Source organism: Pleurodeles waltl, chromosome 12 (assembly GCF_031143425.1).
Source record: "Pleurodeles waltl isolate 20211129_DDA chromosome 12, aPleWal1.hap1.20221129, whole genome shotgun sequence".
NCBI classification, from domain to species: Eukaryota; Metazoa; Chordata; class Amphibia; order Caudata; family Salamandridae; genus Pleurodeles; species Pleurodeles waltl.
The window spans coordinates 66,986,243-67,013,765 of NC_090451.1; the positions used below are offsets into that span (position 1 = coordinate 66,986,243).

Here is a 27,523-nt window from a genome sequence, read left to right on the forward strand (position 1 = left end):
ATAGGTGCCTATGTGTTTTGGGCTCCTCTTTGACCTCTGCACCTGACTGGCCCTGTGCTGCTGGTGTGGTAACTTGGGGTTGCCTTGAACCCCCAACGGTGGGCTGCCTATGCCCGGGAACTTGAACTTGTAAGTGCCTTACTTACCTGAAAAACTAACCATTACTTACCTCCCCCAGGAACTGTTGATTTTTGCACTGTGTCCACTTTTAAAATAGCTTATTGTAATTTTAACTAAAACTGTGTATGTTACTGCTCTAATTCAAAGTTCCTAATTTACCTGTGTGGAGTACCTTGCATTTTATGTATTTACTTCACATCTTGAACTTGTGGTTCTAAAAATAAATTAAGAAAATATATTTTTCTATATAAAAACTATTGGCCTGGCGTTGTCTTTGAGTGTGTGTTCTTCATTTATTGTCTGTATGTGTACAAGAAATGCTTAACACTACCCTCTGATAAGCCTACTGCTTGACCACACTACCACAAAATAGAGCATTAGAATTACCTAATTTTGCCACTATCTTACCTCTAAGGGGAGCCCTTGGACTTTGTGCACGCTATCTCTTACTTACTTTGAGATAGTATATACAGATCCAACTTCCTACAACACCAACACCATGAAACCCTTCTCCCATGGTGTAGAGGGTCATTTTTTTTATACTGTTCCTCTCTGCCAGAATATACTTAGCATTGACGCACAGACTCCGAATAGGGCGGATGATCGGATGGCTTACCTCTGATGGACCCTACTCCCTTGGGCCTTCAGTGGAAGGTCTATGTTAACAGAGTAAATCTTACTCTCTTACCGTAAACCTGGCGGACTGCCCACCTCTAAATCGGGCAGGAGGACTAAGGGTTTGGTAGCGCGGTTACTCTGTCGCCATTGCGAGTACCTTCTCCGCCAAACTCTGAATCAGCCCATAGTCAATATAATTTTATGTAGCAAACATTTTAACCTGGTACAGCCAACTATCTGTAGCCCACCCTTAGAAACAATTTAGGGCAACTCATGTGGACCTTTGTTGGCAAAAAATGTGGACCACAATGGAGACAGAAAACACGACTGCCTCCATCAGTAAAAATCTGAATACTTTTTACAAAATCCGAGAGTCTGTCAGGGGATGTGTGCTAGATCAGAGCTCTTCAAAGCGGGGTTAGAATCCATTGGGGAAGAGAAACGGAATTGATCTTTGGGGGTACGGGGGCAGGCACTGGCCAAGAGGAGCATCATGCTGAAAACAGTGTTTTGTTGTTAGTAAAAAACACACAGAGGCTGGGAGTACCTGGCTGGAAGCAGGCGACCAAGGAGGGAGGGACTCCAAAGAAACCTCAGAGTCTTCCCTGCCTCCCAGTTCTGATTAAGGAAACACTGCGGATACTTATACACTTTAGGAAGACCGGTGTACCCGTAACATATTAGCAATCATACATTTGATTGCAGCGTTTTTAAGGGGGATAAGTGAAGAGAACTGCTATGTTTGAATTCTTTAATATCTTTAGAGCTGTCAATTTTGTAAAATAATTGTAAAAAAATATGTTTTCATTCTGGGGAGGCCCTGATGAACATTAATATTATTTTATAAAGGTAGTGGGCGCAACATAAAAAAGTCTGAAGACCACTGCTCTTGGTAAAGAGTTCCTGGACCCCAGGGAACAGATGTCTCAGGCAGAGACCCTGAACTAGCACATTGGGACCGCAAACCTCCAGTCCCATTTAGAGCACCTACTATGTGATATGGCATTCAACAACCTCCATCGGTCAATGGGTTGATGCCTGATGTTGGCTTGTGGTACACCATAAATCTATTCCTCACCCTGAATCTTTTATCCTTATCTCTATCACTGTGCGGGAGGATGGATGGAAAAAAGTGAGAAAATAAACAAAGGAGCATCATTTACACTAAACACCTAAATCCTTGCACTAGCGTCATTTCCTGTGCCAACCGCACACTTGCATTGAGCTGCATTGGACACTGACCTCCTCTCGTTCGTCTGCTTATGCAATGGAGCATGTTCATTCCGATGACTTCGCGGTCGTAAGTCCTCGACCTGCTGTGGTGTGTCCACTCCAGCACCATCTCTGGTGCCACCACTCACACTATGTGCCACACCTCTCCATCCAGTCTCTGAATCTCTACCCTCCTCAAAACTATCCCTGCAGCCCTCGATGGACCAGATGTTTCTGTAGAAACCATATATGACTTTCACCACCTCTTAATACAGTGTCTGACATCACATGCCAAAGCCAGGTCCTAGGGGTCACTCTTGACTCTGCCTTGCTACCGAAAACTTGGATCCGATCAGGAGTTGGCACAACACGACTGCCTCTTTCTTTCCCAACTGTGCAAAGACCCTTGCCTTGGCCTACCAATAAACCGTGAAATTATCCGAGCACTGCGGCCAAACTGGTTGTAACATGGTATATTCTTGGAGATGTGTGGGAACAAATGACACAGAGCCAAGTATTTATACAATACTAAACTTTATTAATTTGGATATTTCTCTTACATCTGTTCTATTTTTGAGATAGAGGTGGGAGGACTTGGAAGGACTCTGTCCCTCACCATGTAACTTCTGCCCTGCATTAGTCTGCTTTCCCTCTTCCTTCACTTCCTGTCCAATCCTCGGACAGGAAGTAGTGTCCAGTTTCCTTCCTGTGGACCTGCAGGAGCGTCTACTTGCTGGGTCTGTTGGGATCTTCACAATACAGTGGTGCTACTGGTGCAAAACTCTAAAACACTCCAGCGCCCAACATGAGGAGACCTGTAGGGTTTCCTCTGAAGGGCTCGTTGACCTTCCGAGCATCTGCTTCAACCTCAGATGCATCCACCGGATCACCTCCAAACAACTCAGCATGAAAATTAAACTCTGCTCTCCAGGTCAGTACCTACCCTCACCAAATCAAGTGTAGCCCAAAAGTACACATTTGTGGGAAATGTGGTTTCTGCTTGACATTTTCAGGGACAAAGAGTTAGTTCCTGTTGGCATTAGCTGGATGACACTGTGCTGGGAAGAGCTGTACAAGTCTTTGGGTTCATCTACTTTACATTTGTGGTGTCCAAATCAACATACATGAAATCCAATTGGGAATTTGTTTGCATAGTCACTGGCTATCCAGAAAATGTGAGAAGCTTCTCTCGCTTCTGCATCAACTTGGGACATCTCTCGTTAACACCAGGACAATGGAAACGGGTGGAGAAAAACTGAGCAACAACAATCAACATAGTACTTTCAGCAACAAATTGATTCAGAAAAGTTAAAAAAACTGTGTTCACGTGGTTTCTAATTTTTTTGAGATTATACAGAAACTGTGTGAACCAACAAGTTCCTCCTGCTCACCGCTCACTATTCTTTTGCAATGGTGGACACACAATTTAGAAAAATACAAGTATTTTGAGTTTGCGTAAAAAAATAGAAAAATGATGAAAAGAATGCTAAATTGAAAAAGTCACAAGGGACAACCTGTTGTCCTCACAATATCCACATCTCATTTGAACGGAATCGCAGAGTTGTCCAGATTGTCCATGTGGTCACTGTGTGAAGTCCTCAATAGCTGCAGGAGAAGAAAAAAGTATGTCATTGAGATATAGGGCGGTCGTTCTTTCATACATGATTATGTGATCATGTGCAATACAGATGTCCAAACCTGACTTTCCGACACACTGGGGCCTCTATCGTAGAAATTGTACAGCATGTGATGCTATAACGACCGAGAGCTGCATCTTATATGGCCTCTTGTGGTAGGGGTTAGTCTGGAGTGACGTGGATAGTGTTGAATTTCCACCGATGGACCAACATTGGGTATATAATAGTAATGGAAGTGTGGTATCCCATTAATAGGGTAAATTCTGGACAAGTGTTGTATGGTTGCTGGCCCACTGGAAGATGGCGCTGATTGTGTAAACGGCTAGGTAGTGGAGTTAGGTGGGCAAAAGGAGCGTATGCCAATTTTTGGAGGACGCCACATCACCCCATCTCTATATGAGCCTTGGAGATATGCTACTTTGTTGGAATAATAATTAGGATTATTTTCCTTTCCCTTATTTAAATCAAATTTGCATTTACTTCCCATACAAAGTAAAATGCAAATTACTGCTCCCTCCCAATGGAAGATCTAGGTCCGCGATATTATAAAAACTAGAGAAACTGACCTTTTACTCTTTAAATATTTCAACCAAAAATATGATTTAGATGAATACATTTATATTCTCTGAGAAACTACTATTTTGTAAATTTATTTTCCGTACTTGGGGGAGTCTGGAAGCGTAACACTCGCGTAGGTGGAAATGTCGCAAGTCGTGAGACTGCGATGAGAGTGGAGGTCACTGAACAAGTGATAAAGCCAGACGTTCCCCTTTGTCAGAGATGGCTTGTGTCACATATTTAGGTGGATGAAGGGAGATGGTTAGCCACCAACTTTGGTTAGAGTTAGATTGAGAGGTCAGTGACCACCAGATCAGCAAGAGCTAGAAGTAAATAACTGGGTAGATAAGTAGAACATTGCACTGGGTTTAAAAAAGTGTCACTGGAAGAGTTCATCCCATGATGCTTTACAGAACTAATAGGCCAGCTGTACTGTCACAGGCCCCCACAAGAAACAGGGCGGCCTGTGAACAGCAGTGCTACGCGGTGTAAAACAGATCTAGATGTGCCTATCCTCTGAACATTGTTACCCGGTTTAGTCATTTGCCGACATCAGTTGTTAAAACGGTATTTGTACCTGAAGGACCAGTACAATAAAATATGATTTTATTTTGCAGAAATAAATCCGACCATTTAATTCAATCTGCAAACAAGTCTATATTTCTTTGTTTAAAAAAAATGCATTATTTTGCTTGAAAAGATAATCACCCATAAAGGCCTCCAGGTTGCAGACTTGTTAAAAGTTGTTTTGTAAAGTATGTGCTGCTTTCATGGATACTGCGTTTTAGATACACCCACCTCTCAATGTAGTATGGGGTGTGTGAGACTTGTCATTAGGAAAATAAGATATGCGGGTAACCAGGTTCCCAGAGTCTAAGTGAGATGGGTGAACAAAGGGCATCCTTGAGTCTTAAGCTGAAGGGCCGTTTTACAAATGATTGGATCCCTTAAGCGTATTAACACGTCTGTGGCAGGAGGATAGATACCAATAGTGCAGCAGGTGCAGTTGCACTGGGGCCAGGGCCTGAGGGTTTCATTGCAACTATACTTTGTTATGAGTTGCTGAGCTGTATGCAATGAAATAAAATTAGATGAAACAGTAAAATAACCGAGGATAGACCGCCCTCCGCTCTAGGTGAGCAATGCGCACGTGATATTCTGAGCTCCATATCACACGTAACCGTACCTGGTCACTCTACAGTTTCGCGTGCTGACGTAGCTCCCACTGTACGTGAGTTCACAGCGCACCACGTTATTCGTGAAATCCGACTCTGGTACCTGGAAGTTCGGGTTCACGGTCACCTGTCAAAACAGAGAGCAAGAAAAGAGGTCCAAGTTATACATTCGTTATATTTCATGTTTGTTTTTTTTGCACAAAATGCAGTTGTAGAAAACCCATATTCAATAGAACCTTGTAAAATAGGGGGATATATTTAATACCACTTGTGAAATATGACTTTCATCATCATCGTGACAGCCCCAACCCACAGAAAACGCTCTGCAGAGCCTTACCATTGTCATGGCCACTGGAATTATGTGGCAGTGGGACACCATACCATGTGGCAGGGTTGGCTAAACTATGCGGTAAGAAATGCAAATTATGCTGCATTATGAGACGCATTCTCTGGCCGTATTATTTATATCCATTTGAGCTTGAAAAACATTTTCTCTGAAACCTGCAAAATATGTGACAAATTATGAAGCAAGTGGCGTAAATTCTTAATTATCCAGTAAATGCTACAGCCTTAGAGCCTTATAGTTCCTTCAGCCTTGACCATTGCCCATTCTTTGATCACCAATCCATTCATGAAAGGTAAATAAAACCGAGACGATCCTTCGGGAGGGGACGGGAGTCATGGGGGCAGCTGCGCCGACACCACACCGCCAACAGAACACCGCCACGGCGAATCACAGGACGTGATTCGCTGGGCGGTGTTCTGTTGGCGTGGCGGTGGAGGTGGAGCAACCTCCACTTCCCCACCTCCTGCCAGTATGGCTGTTGGCGGCTCTCCGTCCGTAAAAGGACGGAGAGCTGCCAACGGTCATAATAGGCCGAGCGGCAAACCGCCACCACTGGCGATCTTCCGCACGGTGGTCCCTCAGCGGTCTTTAAAAAAGACCGCCGAGGTCAAAATGACCCCCTATGTGTCCTAAATACATGTATATTCCAATACATGTATATATTCCTATAAATTACATTTCACATTTACAAATTGTCTGAAATATGTAATTAACTGTAATGATGTCACTCCTGTGTTTTACAGATTTTGCTCCATCTAGAGATTTAAAAATTATACAAATATTAAGGGTGTGTAGCACCAGGAAAACACCCTGAAATTAATTCCAGATAATGAGTCCCTCAGTTCATTAAACAGAGGTTTCCAAAGCACATATTGGAGCAGGGCACGGTACACAATACCTGGCTTTAACAAGCATTTACAATGTGACGGGTCTCGCGTTTGCTCATGTTAGAGCTGATCGCGTTGTAAACTCTTAACCCAACTTTTCACCTATCGGGCAAAAGTGTATTTATGTACACAACCCGAAAAAGTGAATTCAAGGTTGTAAAGCGCTCGACTTCTGCCAAGCGAGATCGCGCTCTAAATTAGAGAAAAAAAAAGTCCACGAGCCCGATGGAAAACAGCGAGCCTCGCATGTTTTCTGTACTTGGTCGCTGCGCTCGAGGAGGGCTTGCCACCGGAAAAGGCATGCCATATGCGTGCCTTCGACTAATGAAAGCAAGCGGATTTTATTAGGGAAGCCCACGAACCAATAAAAAGCACTGACGTGAAGTTGACAGGGCTCGGAGCCCTTTTCTAAATACTAAAGAGTCTCCCTGCTAAACGCATGCGCGAGCGCATGCAACGCAGGCTCAACCCTAAAAAGGCAGAAATGTCACCCGCCCTTAGAGAAGATTTCTGATTTTTTTCTTTTTCCTTCCAAAATAACCAACATCCACAAGACTTGTCCTGGGAATTGATGACACTCCCTACAGGCCTATATAAACAGTGAAAAACTGTTCTATCACACCTTCACGAGATTAGGAGGTGCTTCCAACCCATCTACATTGTTAAAACACAGACTTTAGGAGCACCTTCACCAGTGTCTCCAGTATTTGCAAGATCATGCATTTTGTATACTAACAACCCTGACACTCTACCTTTTCTGCCTGTAACCTTAAATTAATGTTGATGAAAAATCTACCACATTGGTTGATTTACCATCATTATAAATTCACTTTTAAAGCATCTGCTCCAGTTCTACCCATGAACACCAGGTAAGTCATGATTGAGGGATGGGCCCTGATTACCTTAAGAATGTAATTTCCAGGCTGGACGTCTGTGATATCAATCCATTGGCAGTCAATGTTGGCGTTGTAGGTGTCATAACAGCCGGGACCCAGGCCCTGCAGGGAGAGGAAGACACATATCATCTTCTATCTAACATATCATGAACTTATTGCTAACTCCTAGCTTTGTGCAGTTACTTCTCACTAACACTGAGCTCTGTGCTGTGGACTCTTGCTACCTCCCAGCAGTGTGCCGTATCTTCTTGCTGCCCTCCACCTGTGACTTCTTGCCTCCTCGCGCCATGCTCCAGGCCCTCCCAGTTGTGTACAATGACCTCCTGCTACCTTAAAGTAGCACACGGTGACTTCTCACCATCTCCCAAATGGCTCCTGTGGTTTCTTGCTTTCTCCTAGCTGTGGCTTCTTGCTGCCTCCCAGTTGAGGTCTGTGTCCTTCCAGCTGTGTATGGTGACTTCATGCTGCCTTGCAGCAGGACAGTGTGACTTCTCACTGTCTCCCAGACGTGCCTGTGATTTCTTTCTTTCTTCCAGCTGCAGGTTCTTCCTACCTCTAGCTACAGATATGTTAGTAATCCCAAGCTGTGCTCTGTGATTCCTTCCAACCTCCCATCTGGATTCTATGTCCCACCAGCTGTGTACTGGGACTTCTTGTTACCTTACAGCAGGACAGTGTGACTTGTCAGTCCTAGCCTGCATGTTGTGACTTCTCGCTTTCTCCCAGCCACGTAACCTGTTGCGTTCACTTACCTGGGTGTGTGCGGTGCAGGCGTACCTCCGCCTGAATCCTGGGTCACACATTGTGTCCTCCAGACAGAAGCTGGCCTTGTGCCCTTCTGCCACTTTCCTTTGGGATGTTGCATCCAAGAGGTCATAGTTGCTGAACGCATCCATACTGTGGTAGTGCCTGCAGGGAGAATAAATATATTTTTTGCACGATGAGGATAGTGTGCGACAGAGGGTGCTGAGCCACGCAGACAGGTTTTCATTTGGAGGAGGACACAGAAACCTTCCAGTGGTCACACACCTAAGATTGCCAGATGATTCCACATCATCGGGATCACCACATTCAAACCCTCAGCTTTCAGCAGACAACCCAATGTCTTATATATGGCATTGGTGAGAGCTATACGGCAGCCTGCTAACATTGCAAATCCAGGGGCACAGGGTTTTAGTGCAGAGACTGTTTCGGCTGCACCTTCTGGCCCATCGACAGGTGCAAGGGAGGCAACCAGGCCAAGAGGTGGTAGGCAATTTGACAGTGGGCCCGTGGAGAATGGGAGGGAGTCTCAACATAATGGCAGAATCCAAAATCGGCCTTTGATGAAGAAAAGCTCCCCACTGGTTTGTTTGGAGCTCCCTCCGGCCTGTGCCCCTTATGTGGTGGTGTTGACAGACGTCCCTGCTCTTGCTCCAGGATCTAGTGAATCTACGGACCAATTGAAATATAAGACTGGCCATTGGCTGAGTAAAAACTGTGATTTTGCTTGTAAGGACCTTAGGGATATCTTGTTTGTCAGAAGAATTGATTGGGTTGGGCCCCAAGTAAAAGAGAGGAATGGGGACTGTATTAATACAAACTGTAGATATCCTGGACTGGCCCAACGGCTCCTCTCCTCACAAAGTATGGTTTCCCAGAGAGAGGGAAAGATTGTCATAGTCCCTTTGGGTTACATTTATAATCATATGCAGCAGGGCGTTGAGTCTCTATTGAGGAATTATAGGAACTCCCATTTTGCCCAGAATGTTCCACAGCTTGCCAGTTGGAGAAATTATATTATTAGCTCTCCTGACTTGAAGGAGGTGGATTGGCACTATGCAAGGAGACAGACAGAGAGTTTGGCAGTATCCCCCAATGCGTCTATGACTAGGGAGGTCCAGGGTGGATAAACCACAAAGTTCTGCCTTATTTCATGGAACATTGCAGGGTGTGATACTAAGCTATTAGACCAGGCATGGATAAAGTGCGTGGCACACTATGATTTTATCATGCTTCAAGAGACATGGTCGGATCGGCATGCAGCCTGGGATGGTTATTATAGATTTGCAGTCCCGGCAGTTCGGTCCTACGGAGGCCGCCCTAAAGGTGGCTTGGTCACGCTTATCCGATTCACTAAAACAGCTAAAGCATTCCAAATCAACTGTAATCATCAGGGTATCCTGATGGTCTGGGTAGTTTTCCCTAATAAATTCAATGTTCTTTTGGTTAATTTTTATAACGCTGTTTGGGATGTGGGGTGCCAAATCAGGGTCCTTTTCTCAGTTCTCCAGATACTGAAGTGTAGAATGGAGGAGGTGAGTTTGGAATTCTGTGCTATTGTGGCAGGTGATTTTAATGCTAAGATAGGGCGACACAGCACTGTGGTGAACCCCTTTCAGTTTGATGGCGAGGTTTGTTCAGTTGAGGGTGGTCAGTATCCCAGGGGCAGGGTTCTGATTAAGGGCCTACGTAATATAGGTCTCTTTAATATTTGTGACAGTGAAGTGGTGGGCACTCATCGGTTTCCAACCTTTGTAGGCAGAGGGGCTGGTACAACTATTGATTATATTTTTGTGTCCCCACCTCTAAAAGATTTGGTCATAGGTGGAGAGGTGGTGGAGAAGCACTTAAGTGATCATAATCCCCTTACCGTCCTCTTCAACTTTCCAAAGGCCCTATATAAATCTGGTCGGGGAGGGCCAGCTTTGGCAAGGAAAAAAGACCAGGGCAGGAGAGTTGGTTTGAAACAGGTTAATATCCAACAAGTAGTAGTTAGGGTTTTGGGTGACAACCTAAATTTGATTACAGGTATACTTCTGGCAGAGACTTCTAGTCCAGGGGAAGTTATGGCTGCGATGCTCAGAGTGAACAAAGCCTTTAAAGGCTGCTTGATCCTAGCTGCTCAGTCCCCCGTGAGGATATCAATCAATCAATCAATCAATGAATTTGTAGAGCGCTCTTCGTACCCGTGAGGGTTTCAAGGCGCTGGGAGAGTGGGGGGGTGAGCTGATGTTACTGATCGAAGAGCCAGGTCTTGAGGAGTCTTCTGAAGGTGAGAAGGTCTTGGGTCTGTTGCAGGTTGGTAGGGAGCATGTTCCAGGTCTTGGCGGCGAGGTATGAGAAGGATCTGCCGCTGGAGGTTTTTTGTTGGATGCGGGGGACGATGATAAGGGTGGATGGTTCAGTAAGTCCTGCTATGACGCTAAGAAACTCTGAGGAAGGCTTTAAAGGAGTACCCAAGAGACATGGATCATGTTAGAGTTCTGAGGGCTAAGTACAAAAGTGTTCAGAGGGCAAGAAAGCTGAAGCTCAAGGAGCTAGCCTGGGAGAAATTGGAATGTGCAGTGGAGCTAAAAAATCCTGGCCTGTTTTGGAAGGTTGTAAATAAGGGTTTCTTTGAATCAGAAACATCTGAGGGCCTGGGCTGTAATATTGCCCCTCAGGTCTGGGTGAATCATTTTTGCAGCATTTTTCAGGGGAGTCCTTTAGGAAACAATCGGGGCATTCAGCCTGATGTTTTTCCCAACTTAGCTATCAGGTTTACACTCCGTGAGGTAAGGAAGGCGCCTCATGGCAGTGCTAGCAATAAAGCTCCAGGCACGGATTCAGTTCCTATGGATCTCTATAAATCTTGTCCTCAGTTATGGGCGCCCACCTTGTTAAATGTTCTTAACGCAGTAGTCTGTGTGGGAATTCCTGCTTCATGGAGATCAGCTTGTATTATTCCCGTGTTCAAAAAGGGAGATCGTAATGACCCTAAGTCATATCGCCCTATTTCCCTTCTTGATTCATCGGCCAAAATTCTGGGGCAGATTATTTTAAGGCGTATTGAGGTTTGGATGGCTGAAAATGAAATTTTGAGCCGGGTACAGTACGGCTTTAGGGAAGGGCTTGGTACCTAGGAACAGTGTTTAAACCTGTTGATGGTGAATGGGAAATATACACAAGCCAGGAAAGGCACCCTATATCTTGCATTTATGGATCTTAGCTGTGCCTTTAATAAGGTAAATCGGAGTAAGCTGTGGGAGAGGTTAATCCAGTTAGGTATGGATCCCCAAATTGTGGAGTTGCTTCGGTACCTCCACTTAGGACCTAATGCAAATGTGAGGGTAGGGACCAATGGAGAATGTTCGGATGCTTTTGAGCTAAACAGGGGTGTGCACCAGGGATGTGTCCTGGCCCCTACACTCTTTCTTTTGTATACTAATGGACTGGTTTATTTTTTTAGAGGAACATTGCAGGGATGCTCCCAAAATTAACGGTAAGAGTGAAGATTAAAGATCAAGTAATTAGCAAGGTTCAGGATTTCCCCTATTTAGGGGTAAATTTTGAAGACAAAGGCTCTTGGAAACTTTGTGTTTCTAGGAGAGGGGTGCTTTTTAATGCTACAGTTGGTGCCACATTTGACTTTGCTGCAAGGGTGGGAAGTAAACCTATTAAGCCCCTGCTTGAAGTCTATAGGCGTAAATGTCTCCCAGTCCTACTGTACGGGGCTCCACTCAGGGGGTATATGGATAACAGGGCCCCTGTAGTAGAGGAAAATCGATTTTGCAGAAGGTTGATAGGAGTTGGTCAAAATACTTCTGGCTTCTGTCTGCATATTGAATTAGATCTTGAGTTTGTACAAGATACCATCCAGCTTGCACCCTTTTTGCTATTGATTTTTATCTGGACAAATGAATGTGCCTCTTTTAGCAGAGATCCTGCGGGACTGTTTGGCCTGTGATCATGTGAAGGATATCCCCTGGCTGAGGCATATAAGAAAAGTAGCCTACATACTGCGGCGGCCGGATATGTTTTAGGCTCCTCAGGGTCTGACCAGCTGTGACAAACGTTGGGCTAAGGAAAATTTCCTGAACATTTTGGGGGCTAAAAGGGAGGAGGAGGAGTTAAGGAAAACATCAGTAAGGGATTTTATTATGTTGAAGATGGGGGTGGGTCCTTTGCCCTATCTACTGGAGATTAGAAATGTGAGGGAAAGGACTCTTATCTCGCGATTCCGTCTAGGGGTTATCAGAAGTCACTTAGTCCTTTATAGGTCAGTATGATGAAAAATCTGTAAAACTTTGCCCCTGTGATGGAGTGTCTCTGCAGACTCTGATTCACTTTACCTTGTTCTGCGTTTTTTATGCGCCCTTTAGGCGGCGTTTCTTATTTCCCCTGTGGAGGCCTAGGGTTTTTGTGCAAAATCGCCCAGCTTTTTTGTGGCTGCGCATAGCTTCTGATGCCCTGGTGTGGCAGGGGCTGGGGTCTTTTCTCAAGGGAGCTATAACCTGGCAGAATAATTTAGAGTATTTTTAAATGATTCTATATTTTTAACTTGATTGATTTATTTATTTTTTCTTTTTAATGAATTCTGGACTATATTCTTTCATTTGTGTATATTTGTCTAGTAGACAATGAGGGGATATACATATTGGTTGAATGTATTTTGTTTTTATATGATGAGTTTTTTTGTTGTTTATATGGTTGATGATTTACATACCGAATAAAGCGTTTTGGTTTGATTTGATTTGTCTTATACATGTTTCCATTTGTCAATTGAGCAAAGGATTCAGAGCGCAGTGATTTGTAGAAGAAAGTTAAATACAGGCCTGAGTGAAATTTTAAGTCACGAATGTTGCATAATACGAAATTATAGAAAGTTCCCAAAATCATGCTTTACACGATCTTGTGAACTATGTTTCTTTACCTGAGTGTGTATCTTGCACAAAAAGTCTTGTGAAATACCCGCTTGAGATCCGTTCTCAGAGAAAATGTCGTGCCCTTGCGTTTTGTTCTCGAACCAGTGTCTAGGTGGTATCTTCTGAGACTTCTATTTAACACGGGTGGTGCGCGCTTTCACGGGACTGCATGACATTTTGCAAGAAAAAAACGCGATTTCGCACAAATCCTACTAAGAACTGGGGTGTAATGCGGTATGCACAATTACATGAATACAGCATGTAACCGTATTATTCTATGCACAGTCACAAGTGTGAGATCTCACCCAGGGTTCTGCCATGACAGCTTTTGTTACATCTATCTATCTATCTATCTATCTATCTATCTATCTATCTATCTATCTATCTATCTATCTATCTATCTATCTATCTATCTATCTATCTATCTATCTATCTATCTATCTATCTATCTAGCTGTCTGTCTATCTATCTATCTATCTATCTATCTATCTATCTATCTATCTATCTATCTATCTATCTATCTATCTGTTTATCTATCTATCTATCTATCTATCTGTTTATCTATCTGTCTGTCTATCTATCTATCTATCTATCCGCCTCTGTCCATCCATCCACCCGTACATCTATCTATCTATCTATCTATCTATCTATCTATCTATCTATCTATCTATCTATCTATCTATCTATCTGTTTATCTGTCTATCTATCTATCTATCTGTCTATCTATCACTCTCCCTGACTGCCAGTCACTCTCTCTCTCTCTGAATCTCTCTCTCTCACTCTCCCTCACTCTCTCACACTCTGGCTCTCTGTTTTACTCTCACCCTCTATCACACTCTAACTCTCACTCTCTGTCTCACCCCTCTCTCACTCTTACTCTTTATCACTCTCACTCTCTCTCTCACTCTCTCTCTCTCTCTCTCTCTCTCTCACTCTTTCATTCTCCCTCACTCTATCGCACACTCTCTCTCTTTTACTCTCATTCTCTGTCTCACTCTGTCTCACCCTCTCTCTCACTCTTACTCTCTTACTCTCTATCACTCTCTCACTCTCACTCTCACTCTTTCTTTCACTCTCTCTCTCTCTAAAATCGTTTTTCTTTCTTTTCCTAAAGTCAGCAAAAACACCAGACTCACTTGAACAATGTTTAACAACATGGTCTTTGAAATGCTTCTAAATTCTTTACTCCGACCAAACACCTGCCAGCTTCCCCAGATCTCCACTTGGCCTCCTAAAGTGAATGAGTCTCCTCACGGGCTCCCTCCCGCCAGGTCACAAAGGCCAAGATTTCGTTGTAATGACCCCGGCCGAGCTCCGTGTACTTACTGGTGGCAGCTGTGCCACTCCCAGGCGTGACGTGGCTTCACGGGCAGGAAGTCTGCCGTGCCCTGGTTCTTGACCCTCTGGGGGAACCGTAGCAGCACCCTGAAGCTGAGGTCACTGACTCCCGGGCGGTAGGCAGACCTAAAAACCAAACAAACATTATGATGCAAAGTGGGGTTCAAGTCACAACACAACCCTGGAGAACCTTTCTTCGGTGTGAAATGGCCCCATCCACCCAGGGCTGAGGCTTTCTCTGTTGCCACCAAAGTTTTACCACTAACTGTTCCACGACAGGGATCTTCATGCGCAAAGATAGGCAATTGATAATTCTTGCAATTCCATAGAAGAGAAATAGCAACAAAGAGCTCTCAATAAAGGGCAAGTAATGCCCCTGTTATTGCCCATTACGTGCCCTTTGTGGATATACATTTTTATAACATGGTTATTAAAAGACTAGTATTGAGGAGTTGAATTGTAAGTAAAATTCATAATGTATTAAAACAAACATGAAATGATACTTTACACTATTCATATCATGTGCAATCATTATAACATGCTAGAAATTGATATGCTGTCTATTCAACTATAATAGAAGAAAGACTCTCTGGCATATTGATGAAACTAACTTAAAAATATTGGTGGAAATTTCCACCTCCAGCTGAAAATAATTTTTAGGTTTATTCCCTATTGAGCAGTATTTCTAGTACTATAACTGTGAAAGCTGTGCAGATGCAAATATGTAAGCATACTACTGAGAAGGTGAAGTGACTTTTCCCTATGTCCACAGCAAAGATGTTTGCACAGGGGCTATGGAGTTGCTTATGTAAATACACAATTTTTTCTCCACAGGGGGTATATTTCTCCCTGTACAGAAGCCCTTTCCCTCCCCCCCCTCAACAAATATGGGTCTGATCCATTCTCCTTTAAACCAGTGAAGACCGGCTACTCCGCCTTGCAATGGAGCTCATCTCCAACCATTGCCCAGATGGGAAGAGGTTAGAGAACAGTTTGGAAATTCTTACTAAGTATGTTTGCGGCCACTCACAAACTTCTATGGCAAACCATTTTTGGAATGACCTCTTCACATCCCTTTAGTTGGATTTACAAGTGAGGATATCTCAGGAATTCTGGTGGAGTTCTCTGCTCATAAAACCATTTACAAATACCAGGAAACACTTTGTAAATTCCTGACCAGGGTAAAAAAGGACATTCCATTGTAAGCTTATTTTTTTAGACTAAATTTACCTTTGTGAATAGGGCTCGGGCAAATAATTTGTATTTTTGAACTTACTTCCATTATCTTGAGCAGGGCTCCAAGTGATGGGAGTACCAGCCCATGACATACCCAGAAATCAGGCAAATATATCAACATGAAATTTAAAACTATAAAGGTCCCCCCCAAAAAATCTGGATCTACATGATGTTGTAAGGTACAAAGGAAATCTTAATTATAACTCTTCGCATTTTTTTAATGGATTATATTTTACACACCTTAAAATAATTACTTTGAGAATAAGCATTACCTTTACGTACTCACTAAAATAATTTTAATCCCAATTTCAAAACGTAGCAAGTACAACATCCCCACATTAAGATCTTATCTTGAGCCCTTACGCTGAGGGCTTCCAAACTGAATGTTATCCAAGCCCAACATCATAACTTCTTTAAATGTTGCAGAAAAACTCCAATAGTTTTAATCTCTTCTGTTACCTGGAAAGACAGTTCTCTTCTGCAGCGCACCGGAGGGAGTAGAGTTGGGCTCGCTGGACATAGGTGGAGGCTTGGATGTAGTAAGGATCTGGCACCAGGTCAGGGAGGCCTAGCCGATCACAGAAATACAGAATAAGAGTTGGAAGCGGATTAATTGGTGGGCAATTATGAAACAGCATCTACAATCCACGGGCCTAAGCCTCACAATCCTATCTCTACCATAGCTTAGTATCTTATGTCACTCAGGCAGAGCGCAATCCACCCAAATAAGTCTCCAATCAAAGAGCTGTGCCTTCAATGTAACCTGCCCCTAAAGAGCCCTGCACCCAGTTGAACTTGCATGCCAAGAGCTCTGCAGACACACAACTTCAATGAGAGCACTCAATCCCAGTGTAACCCACACCACAAGTAATCTTTCAAAGAGCATCCAGCATCACACAAGCTCTGCTACCCTTGTAATCTACCAATTATACCACACTTCTGTCGAGCCCATCCTTAAATCCACCAATGGCGTTATAATCCCACAGATCTGCACAAAAGTAATCTGCCAATATAATCACCCGTCCGTAGAGGTGCACAGTTGCAACCTCCCAGCGTAATAAAGTAATCCCAGAGATTTGCATTGTCTTCAAATGTAATCACCATCCCAGAGCTCTGCCCCACTATAATCTTCCAATGTAATCATCTTCCCAGAGAAGTAATGATGGATTTGTAAAGTGCCAGCATCAAAGCTTTGATGCTTGAGCTGCTCACTCATAGACGCCTGTGTGCTTGTATATTGTCTACCCGTATACAAGCTGATTTGCCTCTGGTGCAAGCAGTTGCCTGGAGCTTTGCACTAATCTTGTCCTTATAATTTTTTGTACATGATTTGCCAACACGAAGGCCACTCTGTGCCACACATAGGTTTGCATCGTTATGCAATATATACACAATGCAACTATACAGATTCCTTTAAAATGTAACTATGACAACTACAGACCAATACAACTGTACAAATTACTCAGCAATAGAGCTACATTTACAAATGTGCTCATACAATCTATGTAACTATGTGAGCTACGTAACTGTGCAAACTATGTTACAATACCACCATACTAACTGTACATCGTATGTAACACTGTGGCTATATCAAGTACATAAAATGTAATTATACTTACACTAAACATTTAACAAAACAAATGTGCAAACCACGTAACAATACTGCTATAAAAGTGCATATAATAGTGTGAATATCCTACGTTACAACGTACCTATATTTATTGTAAAGCAAGTTACCCATAAGAGCTTTTGAACAATGAAACTTCCATAACTATGTAACTCTGCCACTGTCCAAATTATGTAACAATGCAACTATTACACATTAAGTGTCATTGACTCTGTAAGAAGAATGTTGCAGTGCCACCATACCAACTATACAAATATGGAAAAAATGTATTTAAGTACACAATATACTTCTAGAAACTATTTAACAATACATGTAAAGAATGTAATAATACAATTTAAGACTTTAACCACAAACAATGTAAGAATGTAGCTGTGTAAACTAATCAACTATAATAACTCCATAGCAATGTAAATATAATATCTATGGAGCAAAACTGCTATCTGAACAAGTTATCCATGTAGTTCTACAAGCTATATAACCACTTAACTATATCACCTACAAATAGTGTAATTTTGCAACTGCATAAAAATGTAACCATTTGAACAATGTAAATCTTACCAAGATAATCCTATAATATATAACTATATTAACTATGTAATGATATGACAAAATCAACTTTTTGTCAATGTAGTTATACAAACAGTGTAACAATACAGATTACGATTGTATCTATATGAACGAAACAACTATAGACACACAATGACATTTTTATTTTACTGTGCCACAGTTTAACTATATTATCTCATTAATAAAGTAGTATATGAACTATGCAGCAATCAGTGTACATGGTGTAATACTGTACCCAAATAATGCATGTAATTCTGTCACAATGTATCTATACAGACTGCAATTTACATAATTACAAGTTAACTATACAAGCTGTTTAACAATGTAACTATATGAACCATGTCAGAATGAAACACTACAAACTATGTACATTCTGATTATAAACTGCAGAACAGTGTAACTGTACAAAATATTTAACAATGTAACTGCCTTAATTAAACACCAATGTGCATATACACAATATTTCCCAGTGTATTTATATAATACAATATTAAGACCAATTTAATTAGATTGTAAGGTAACTATACAAAGTATATAACAATGTAACTGTATGAACTATGTTGCTATATAAATATGTAAATTATAGACTATTTTCAATGTACCAACTATGTAACAGTGCCCATATATGTACTATGTAACAATATCCTTGCTGATGTAAGTTACATAGCAATGTAACTATAATAGCTATGATGCAGTGTAACTATATGAACCAATTTATGATGTAACTATGAACCTTGTAATACTACATCCACGTTGACTAGCAAAAGTTCAATCATAGAGAAATCAAGCCTTTGTAACTGACCCTCCCATCGCAGGAGGTAAAGGTGAGAGGGATATTGAATATCCATTCAAAGGTTTTATGGCATCATAACTGATGGTGATGTTTAGGGGAGAATACAGGTAACTAAGAAGTAGACCTTGGAGGGTGAGGAGAAGTGGTACGAAAAGCAGAAAGTGCTTAAAACAAGCAAAACAGAAAATGGACAGAAAGATACATAAACTGTGATAATGGTGGAACACCCGCTCAGTATGTAGGATGAGGTGAGATAGGTGATCTCAAGGGCTAGAGCACATGGAGCAATGCCAAAAATGACTTTGCACATTTTGGCCGAATTCTCCATGAGGGTAGTTAGATACAGCAAGAAAACAAGGCGTCCTAAGGTTAACAAGCATTGGCATCAGCCAATATGGCTCGAGTTAGCCTCATGCATTTTGGATTTGTCAGTACTTGGTTTATTTTGTCGTAATTTTTGTAAACCAGTATTGTTGGGGGGTGGGAGCACTCACCAATATAAAGAAAAATTGGCCAAAAATTAAACTGTTGTTGGTCTCAAAAACAATCCTTAGCCCACGCCCACAAAGCGCAGCACTGAATCCGAGAGGCAGTCAAGAGCTCTCCTCCAAATGTATTAAGCCTCCAATGTCAGCACCCTATGCAATAAGTTCTGCTTTCAACCTATCAAGCCCACAAAGCACAGTAACCAGGGCGACAAGCCACCAAGAATTCTCTCGGTCTAACAAGCGTCAGAGATCAGCGCCCAATGCAACAAGCCGCCAAGAGTTCCTTCTCCAAACTTTCAAGCTCCCAGAGTGCCACACGAAATATAACAGCCATCCATAATCCTGTGCCCAATTTAAGAAGCCTTCTGAACTCTTCACACAATATAAAAAGTTCCCAGGAATCTGCAGTCAACGTGACTAAGATCCCAGGTCTAGTCTTCCAATGTAGCGCGCCATCAGAACCCTTTACTCAATATATCAAACTCGCAAGACCTCTGCATCTGGTGTGAGAAAGCATTGAGATCTACACACAATGTAACTTTCCTTCAGAGCTATGCACCTAAGGCTACAAACCCTTCAGAACTTGGCAGAAACCATGCAAGCATAGTACGCCCTCTATTCCACTCTGCCAGATGCCTTCAAGACATTTGCTGACATTGTTACAAACCTTCTAGAGCTCTTCATCCAGAGTAACATGCCTTCAGAGCTCTGCGGCGTGTCTAACAAACCCTCTAGAGCTCTTCATCCACAGTAACATGCCTTCAGAGCTCTGCGGCGTGTCTAACAAACCTTCTAGAGCTCTTCATTCACAGTAACATGCCTTCAGAGCTCTGCGGCGTGTCTAACAAACCCTCTAGAGCTCTTCATCCACAGTAACATGCCTTCAGAGCTCTGCGGCGTGTCTAACAAACCCTCTAGAGCTCTTCATCCACAGTAACATGCCTTCAGAGCTCTGCGGCGTGTCCAACAAACCCTCTAGAGCTCTTCATCCACAGTAACATGCCTTCAGAGCTCTGCGGCGTGTCCAACAAACCCTCTAGAGCTCTTCATCCACAGTAACATGCCTTCAGAGCTCTGCGGCGTGTCCAACAAACCCTCTAGAGCTCTTCATTCACAGTAACATGCCTTCAGAGCTCTGCGGCGTGTCCAACAAACCCTCTAGAGCTCTTCATTCACAGTAACATGCCTTCAGAGCTCTGCGGCGTGTCCAACAAACCCTCTAGAGCTCTTCATCCACAGTAACATGCCTTCAGAGCTCTGCGGCGTGTCCAACAAACCCTCTAGAGCTCTTCATTCACAGTAACATGCCTTCAGAGCTCTGCGGCGTGTCCAACAAACCCTCTAGAGCTCTTCATCCACAGTAACATGCCTTCAGAGCTCTGCGGCGTGTCTAACAAACCCTCTAGAGCTCTTCATCCACAGTAACATGCCTCCAGAGCACAAACCCTCTAGAGCAGTGGTTCCCAACCTTTTGATTTCCGTGGACCCCCTGTTTAACATTAATGGAACCCAGGGACCCCCACTGAATCATAATTGGAATCCGAGGACCCCCGCCTGAGTCATTATTGGAAGCTGGGGACCTAATTTGTCAATATTTTTTAATATTGTTTAATTTTCTTAGCAGTCGCGGACCCCCTGAGAAGGCTTTGCGGACCCCCAGGGGTCCCCGGACCACAGGTTGGGAACCACTGCTCTAGAGCTCTTCATCCACAGTAACATGCCTTCAGAGCTCTGCAGCGTGTCGAACAAACCCTCTAAAGCTCTTCATCCAGAGTAACATGCCTTCAGAGCTCTGCGGCGTGTCTAACAAACCTTCTAGAACAGTCCACTGAATGGAAATTACCCCCCAGAACTATGCAGCTTGTATAACAACCCCTCTAGAACTCTCCCATTACTTTAACACACCCTTCAGAGCTCTGAAGCATTAGTGCCAAACCCTTTAGAGTGCTCCGCCATATCTAACCTACCATTTCTACCACGTAACTCATACATTTGCAAAAAAACCACCAGAACACTTGATTCAATGTAAATAACTCTCAGAACTCTGCAGCCGGTAAGTCAAACTCTCTACAGCTCTCCAGCCAATGTTACAGTCTTCAGAGCTCTGCAGCGTGTGTAACAAATCCTCTGGAGCTCTGCACCTAATGTAGTATACCCTTTAGAACACGGTAGCATGTGCAACCAACCCTTTAGAGCGCTCCATTAATGTAACATACTCTTCAGGACTCTGCGACAGGTGCAACAAACTCTTTAGAGCGCTCCATTAATGTAACATACTCTTCAGAACTCTGCGACCGGTGTAGCAAACCCTTTAGAGCGCTCCATTAATGTAACTTACTCTTCAGAACTCTGCGACCGGTGCAACCAACCCTTTAGAGCGCTCCATTAATGTAACATACTCTTCAGGACTCTGCGACCGGTGCAACCAACCCTTTAGAGCGCTCCATTAATGTAACATACTCTTCAGGACTCTGCGACCGGTGCAACAAACCCTTTAGAGCGCTCCATTAATGTAACATACTCTTCAGGACTCTGCGACCGGTGTAACAAACCCTTTAGAGCGCTCCATTAATGTAACATACTCTTCAGAACTCTGCGACCGGTGTAACATACTCTTCAGGACTCTGCGACCGGTGTAACAAACCCTTTAGAGCGCTCCATTAATGTAACATACTCTTCAGAACTCTGCGACCGGTGTAACAAACCCTTTAGAGCGCTCCATTAATGTAACATACTCTTCAGGACTCTGCGACCGGTGTAACAAACCCTTTAGGGCGCTCCATTAATGTAACTTACTCTTCAGAACTCTGCGACCGGTGTATCAAACCCTTTAGAGCGCTCCATTAATGTAACATACTCTTCAGAACTCTGCGACCGGTGTAACAAACCCTTTAGAGCGCTCCATTAATGTAACATACTCTTCAGAACTCTGCGACCGGTGTAACAAACCCTTTAGAGCGCTCCATTAATGTAACATACTCTTCAGGACTCTGCGACAGGTGCAACCAACCATTTAGAGCGCTCCATTAATGTAACATACTCTTCAGAACTCTGCGACAGGTGTAACAAACCCTTTAGAGCTCCCCACTACATGTAACCTACCAATTAGAACTCTTAACCATGTGTAACAAACCCTATAGAACACCCCACTCCATGTAAAATAGTCTCCAGAACTCTGCAGCCTGTGGGTCAGTCTCTACAGAGCTCTCCCCCAGTGCACCCTCTAGAGCTCTGCAGCCAGGGTAACAAGCCAGCTAGAGATCTGAATTCAATGTGACTTTCTGCCAGAACTATACATCAGCGCCCACTTCTATGTAGCTCTCATGAAAGATTCCCCAAAGTCCTACATCCACACTTTTCTGCACTGCATAGTCTGTAAGACTCCACCCCTCCTGGACTTTACCCCTTTGGCCCTGGTGCCACTCACCATGCTGGAAGTAACGGGTTCCGTAGCCAGGCCTCCTGCCCCCAGGGGGGCCACCGCGAGGCCTCAATGCGGGGTAGATATTGTATTGAACTGTGTTGTGGTTCTTGTAGGGATTCCTTGGGTCGTCTCCAACCATCTCTGCAGTGCTAGGGCGCCTCTGCTCCACCGTAGGGGTCACCGTGCCCACCGTTGTGGGTACCCGCACCGCTGAAGAAGGGCCTATGTCCAAAGGGCCACCTCGACTCTGCCACCTGAGATTCACGTGCCCTGGCATGACATTGAGTTCATCACTGGTGCGGCCATCTTTATTGTGTGTGATGTAACTGGGGTCTGGATTCTGCTGTCTGATTTCAGCTGGGCCTGTGTTTCCAGATATGATGTTTATGGGGTTTGAACTCTGTCCTATTGCCTCAGCAGCATATGTGTGTCCTGGGATGATATCGTTGGAGCTCAAATCCCTCTCGACTTCAGAGGGGCTTGTGCTTTCTGGTATGATGTCATAGTGACTTGAGTCAGATTGCCTCATATGGTTGGGGTTGACACTCTTCTGGTTACCATCAGTGTCTGTGAGGTTACCCTGGTGGATGTTGGTGGTAGGACTCACCCCTCTGGCACGAGGTGCCTGGACCTCCCCTTGGTCTTGAACACTCTGCGGTCCTGAGTGCCTAGGAGGCATCCCAGAGACAAGGTGCAGCTTACGGACTCCATTGGTGATAAGGACAGATCTGGTAACTGGAGGGCCCCTAGCAACTGTAACTGAAGGGCCCATGGAAACAGTATGTGTTGTACCCCTGGCGCCAGTGATGGAGGGGTCTCTGGAACCAGTCACCAGAGGGCTGATGAAATTAGTCACTGCAGGGACACTGGAGTAGGTGAATGCAGGACCACGAGAGCCAATGGCCATGTAGGCTCTCAGGCCAGTGAAGGCAGTGTTCCCAAAACCAGTGACCACTGGCCCACTGGAGTTGGTGACCATGGGGCTCCTAGAACCAGTGATGGTGTGAGTCCTGGTGCCAGTGACAAAGGGTCCCCTGGAACCAGTAACTGTAGGAGCCTTCGAAGCAGTGACCTCTGGGATTGGTGCTATAGAGGCAGTGATACCTGAAGTCTTGGGCCTGGGGCCTGCATCCTGGCCCCGCTCCCTTGCAGACAGGTAGATGCTGTGCCGGTTGTTCTTGCCCCTCAAGTACTCTGACCCTGTGCTAAGCAGGCTGTACACCCTCCCACGGTTCTCCCAGCGAATCCGCTGTCTCCAGAGCCCAGGATGAGAGGTTTGCTGGCTCCAGATCTCCCCTGGGAGCTGAAGAAGAAGGAGCAGATGGATATACAAGAATAGAAGGTGCTGAGGCATTGTAGACATTTCTGGGCTACCACTACTAGAAGGGAGGAGATCCCTGAGACCAGGCAGCTACTTTTCTACAAACGTCCAGGATATAGTGATTGGAGCTGTATTGGGCTTGTACTTCAGAGGATTGTTACTATTGAATGTTTGCAGGTGTCCTTCTCATCTCAAATTCACTGACGTTGGTTCAAAGGTTCCTTTCTGGTGTGATGCTCCTGAGTTTCTGTGGCTGGTGCTCGCTGGTATTGGAGGTTCCTGGGATTTTGGCGGGTGACCTTTCCTGGGAGGCCGGGAGGCTCAAGCTTCTCTGTAGAAGGCACCCTGGCTTCTTGGAGTCTGAAGATTCCTTAGATTGGGTGGCCAGTGCCACCTGTGGTGTGGTGTTCCTGTTTGCCTACTGGTGAACTCTTTGGTGTGAAAATGTGTGAACTGCACTGTTGGTGCTTCCTTTGGCGTGGTCTGGGCTGCTGGTGCCCTCTTCAGTTTGAGGATCTTGAAGCTTCTGTTGTTGGTGCTCTCTTAGATCCAAGGTTCCCTGTGTTGGCTTGTTTGTGCTCTTTTTAGTCTGATATCTCTGGATTGGACTGATTCTGCTCTTTGTGGACCTGTGGTGCTCTTTTTCGCCTGACACTCACAAAAAGCTTTTGGTGTTATTTTCGGTCTGTGGTTCACTGGATGGAGGTGCTGCTGCCCTTTTTTGCTGAGGTTCACTGTATTGGGCGGCTGATACTCTGCTTGGTCAGCAGTTCCCTGGATTGGACTGTTAGTGCTTTGTTTGGTCAGCAGCTCCCTGGATTTGCCTGCTGATTTCTTTGATTAGTGCCGCCTGGATTGGGCTGCCAGTGCCAACTCTGGGTGGTGGTTTGATGGAATTGACTGCTGGCTGTCTCTTTGATTGGTGGATCCCCGGATTAGGCTGCTAGTGCTCTCTGATTAATGGCTCCTTGGATTGGGCTGCTGGTCCTTTCTTTGATTAGCGGTTCCAAGGATTGGGCTGCTGGTGGTTTCTGTCGTCAGTGGCTCTCTTATTTGGCTGGTGGTGCTCTCTCAGGTCCAATGGTGGTTCGCTTCAGCCACTGTGCTCTCTTTCATTGGGGGTTCTCAGCTCCTCTGCTGCTGGTGCTGACTTTAGTTTGAGGCTGTCAATGATCAGATGTCAGTGCTGATCTCAAGCTACTTTTGGTTGTCCTTGAGTTGTGAGGATGGGAAGGTGCTGAGCTACGCTTCCGTTGAGGTTCCTGAGGTCTCACTGCTCAGTTTCTGGGTGCGCTGAGGGCTGGAGCCCTTCTTGGTCTGTGCTGCAGGTGAGTGCCCTATGCCTGGAAGAGAGAGGTGGGAGAAACTGGTCTAGGTCCTCATTTTATGGGATCCACTCCTTAGGGCTGGGTGTGCAACACTGACAGTCTTATTGGAAGTACTGAGTGCTGTTTAGTCCCCACAAGGTACCCAAGTGAGGACAAAAAGTGAAGGATGCCCAAGTGCAATAGGTAATGAGCGTCCCAGTGCAACAGGTAAGTGATGCTCTGGTACGGGAGCTCCTAGGTGCAAGAGTGCAGATACCCCAGTGTCGAAGGTGTGGGGTTCCCTAGTAGGGTTGGAATTGTGTGCTTCACCAGGGGTTGCACTTTTCTGCATACAACAGGTTTTGTATTCCTGTTGGGTGTGTCCTAGTGCAGGCGGCGTTGTCTCTTCCAGTGCAGAAGGTTTTGTTTGCCACAGCGCAGTTGTCTCTGGATGCTGGCGCACAGCCAGTGGTTGGTAGCCCAGGACACGAGGTGTTGGGTGACCCAGTGCGGTAGATCCTGAATTGCACAGCACAGATGGTGTTGTCTGTTGCAGTGCAGGTGGGTTTGAGCGCTCTTGTGCAGTAGGTATTAGGTCTCAGCATACAGAAGATGCTGAGTAGACCAGTGTAGCTGGTATTGGGTGCACCAGAGCAGGATGTTTTAAACACCCCGGTGTAGATGTTGTTGGGTGTCCTAATGCAACAGGTGTTCAGCACCTGGTGCTTAGGGGCTGGTGTGGCACCGGTGCCACTGATTGGCGTTCATTTGATGGTGATGCTGAGTGTTCTCTTGCAGGTGATTGATCGCCTGCTGACTCCTTGGACTCTTTGATGGTGGTAGGCCTGGTACTGGTGGGTGCTGCCTCTATCCAGGAGGCACCTTACACCCCGCTGCTGGATATGCAGAAATTCCCTCTTTTAGGGTGGCTGGTGTTATATTGTAGACTGCTCAATGCAGAGCATCCTTAGTTCCCTCAGCCCCGCGGAATGTCTCCGTACCTTATTTTCTAGGCGCCCTTAATGGAGGAGGTGCTTGTGGTTCTGTGGTTGTACCTTTGCCGGCTCCTCTGATACAGGTGGTTCTGGATGCAACCCAGTGTTGTAACTGATGAATATCCCAGTGCCTGGGTTAGTGAATTCAGGTTCTGGAAGGGGTGAATGTCCCAGGGCTCAGGTTGTCCAATGTCCCAGGGCTCAGGCTGCCCAAATTATCAGGGCCCAGACCGTCCACTGTCCCAGGGCTCAGAATGCCAAATGTGCCAGGGCTCAGACTGCCCAATGTGCCAGGGCTCAGACTACCCAATGTGTCAGGGCTCAGATCGCCCAATGTCCCAGGGCTCAGACTGTCCTATGTCCCAGGGCTCAGATCGTCCAATGTCCCAGGGCTCAGATTGTCCTATGTCCCAGGGCTCATATCGTCCAATGTCCAAGGGCTCAGACTGTCCTATGTCCCAGGGCTCAGATCGCCCAATGTCCCAGGGCTCAGATCGTCCAATGTCCCAGGGCTCAGATTGTCCTATGTCCCAGGGCTCAGACTGTCCTATGTCCCAGGGCTCAGATCGTCCAGTGTCCCAGGGCTCAGACTGTCCTATGTCCCAGGGCTCAGATCGTCCAATGTCCCAGGGCTCAGACTGTCCTATGTCCCAGGGCTCAGATCGTCCAATGTCCCAGGGCTCAGATCGCCCAATGTCCCAGGGCTCAGACTGTCCTATGTCCCAGGGCTCAGATCGTCCAGTTTGCCTGGGCTCAGACTGACCAGTGTCCCCTGTCCAATGTCCCAGGGCTCAGACCGTCCAATGTCCCAGGGCTCAGACCGTCCAATGTCCCAGAGCTCGGACCGCCCAATGTCCCAGGGCTCAGATTGTCCTATGTCCCAGGGCTCAGATCGTCCAGTTTGCCAGGGCTCAGACTGACCAGTGTCCCCTGTCCAATGTCCCAGGGCTCAGATTGTCCAATGTCCCAGAGCTCGGACCGCCCAATGTCCCAGGGCTCAGACCGTCCAATGTCCCAGGGCTCAGATTGCCAAGTGTGCCAGGGCTCACACTGTCCAATGTCTCAGGGCCGTGGACGCCCAGTGTCCCAGTGCACAAGTTGCTCAGTGGGCTAGTGCAAGCGTTGCAGAGGGCCCATGGCTGGGTCTCCCGGTGCTGGGGGGCCCTGTGGGTGGCTCCGGCTGCCTCTTGGGAGATGCTCTTGGTTTCCGATGCAGGGTCTGTCTGTGCAGCTCTCTCGCTCGCTCTCTGTGCCTGTCTCTCCCCTCGGGGGGTTGAATGCTTTGCTTGCACAGCCGTCCCGCACTCCCCTC

The 27,523-nt window shown here is 45.2% G+C and overlaps 1 protein-coding gene across 1 annotated transcript; it reads right to left on the reverse strand.

The window, feature by feature from the left end:
• Positions 1–2,467: 2,467 nt before the first annotated feature.
• LOC138268078 (lysyl oxidase homolog 1-like) lies at positions 2,468–27,523 on the reverse strand. Its single transcript, XM_069217442.1, has 7 exons — positions 22,592–27,523; positions 16,149–16,257; positions 14,442–14,579; positions 8,202–8,358; positions 7,456–7,551; positions 5,332–5,447; positions 2,468–3,555 (listed from the first exon to the last, which is right to left on the reverse strand). The coding sequence occupies exons 1-7, from the start codon at positions 23,949–23,951 to the stop codon at positions 3,549–3,551; spliced, it is 1,983 nt and encodes a 660-aa protein (XP_069073543.1). The 5' UTR covers positions 23,952–27,523; the 3' UTR covers positions 2,468–3,548.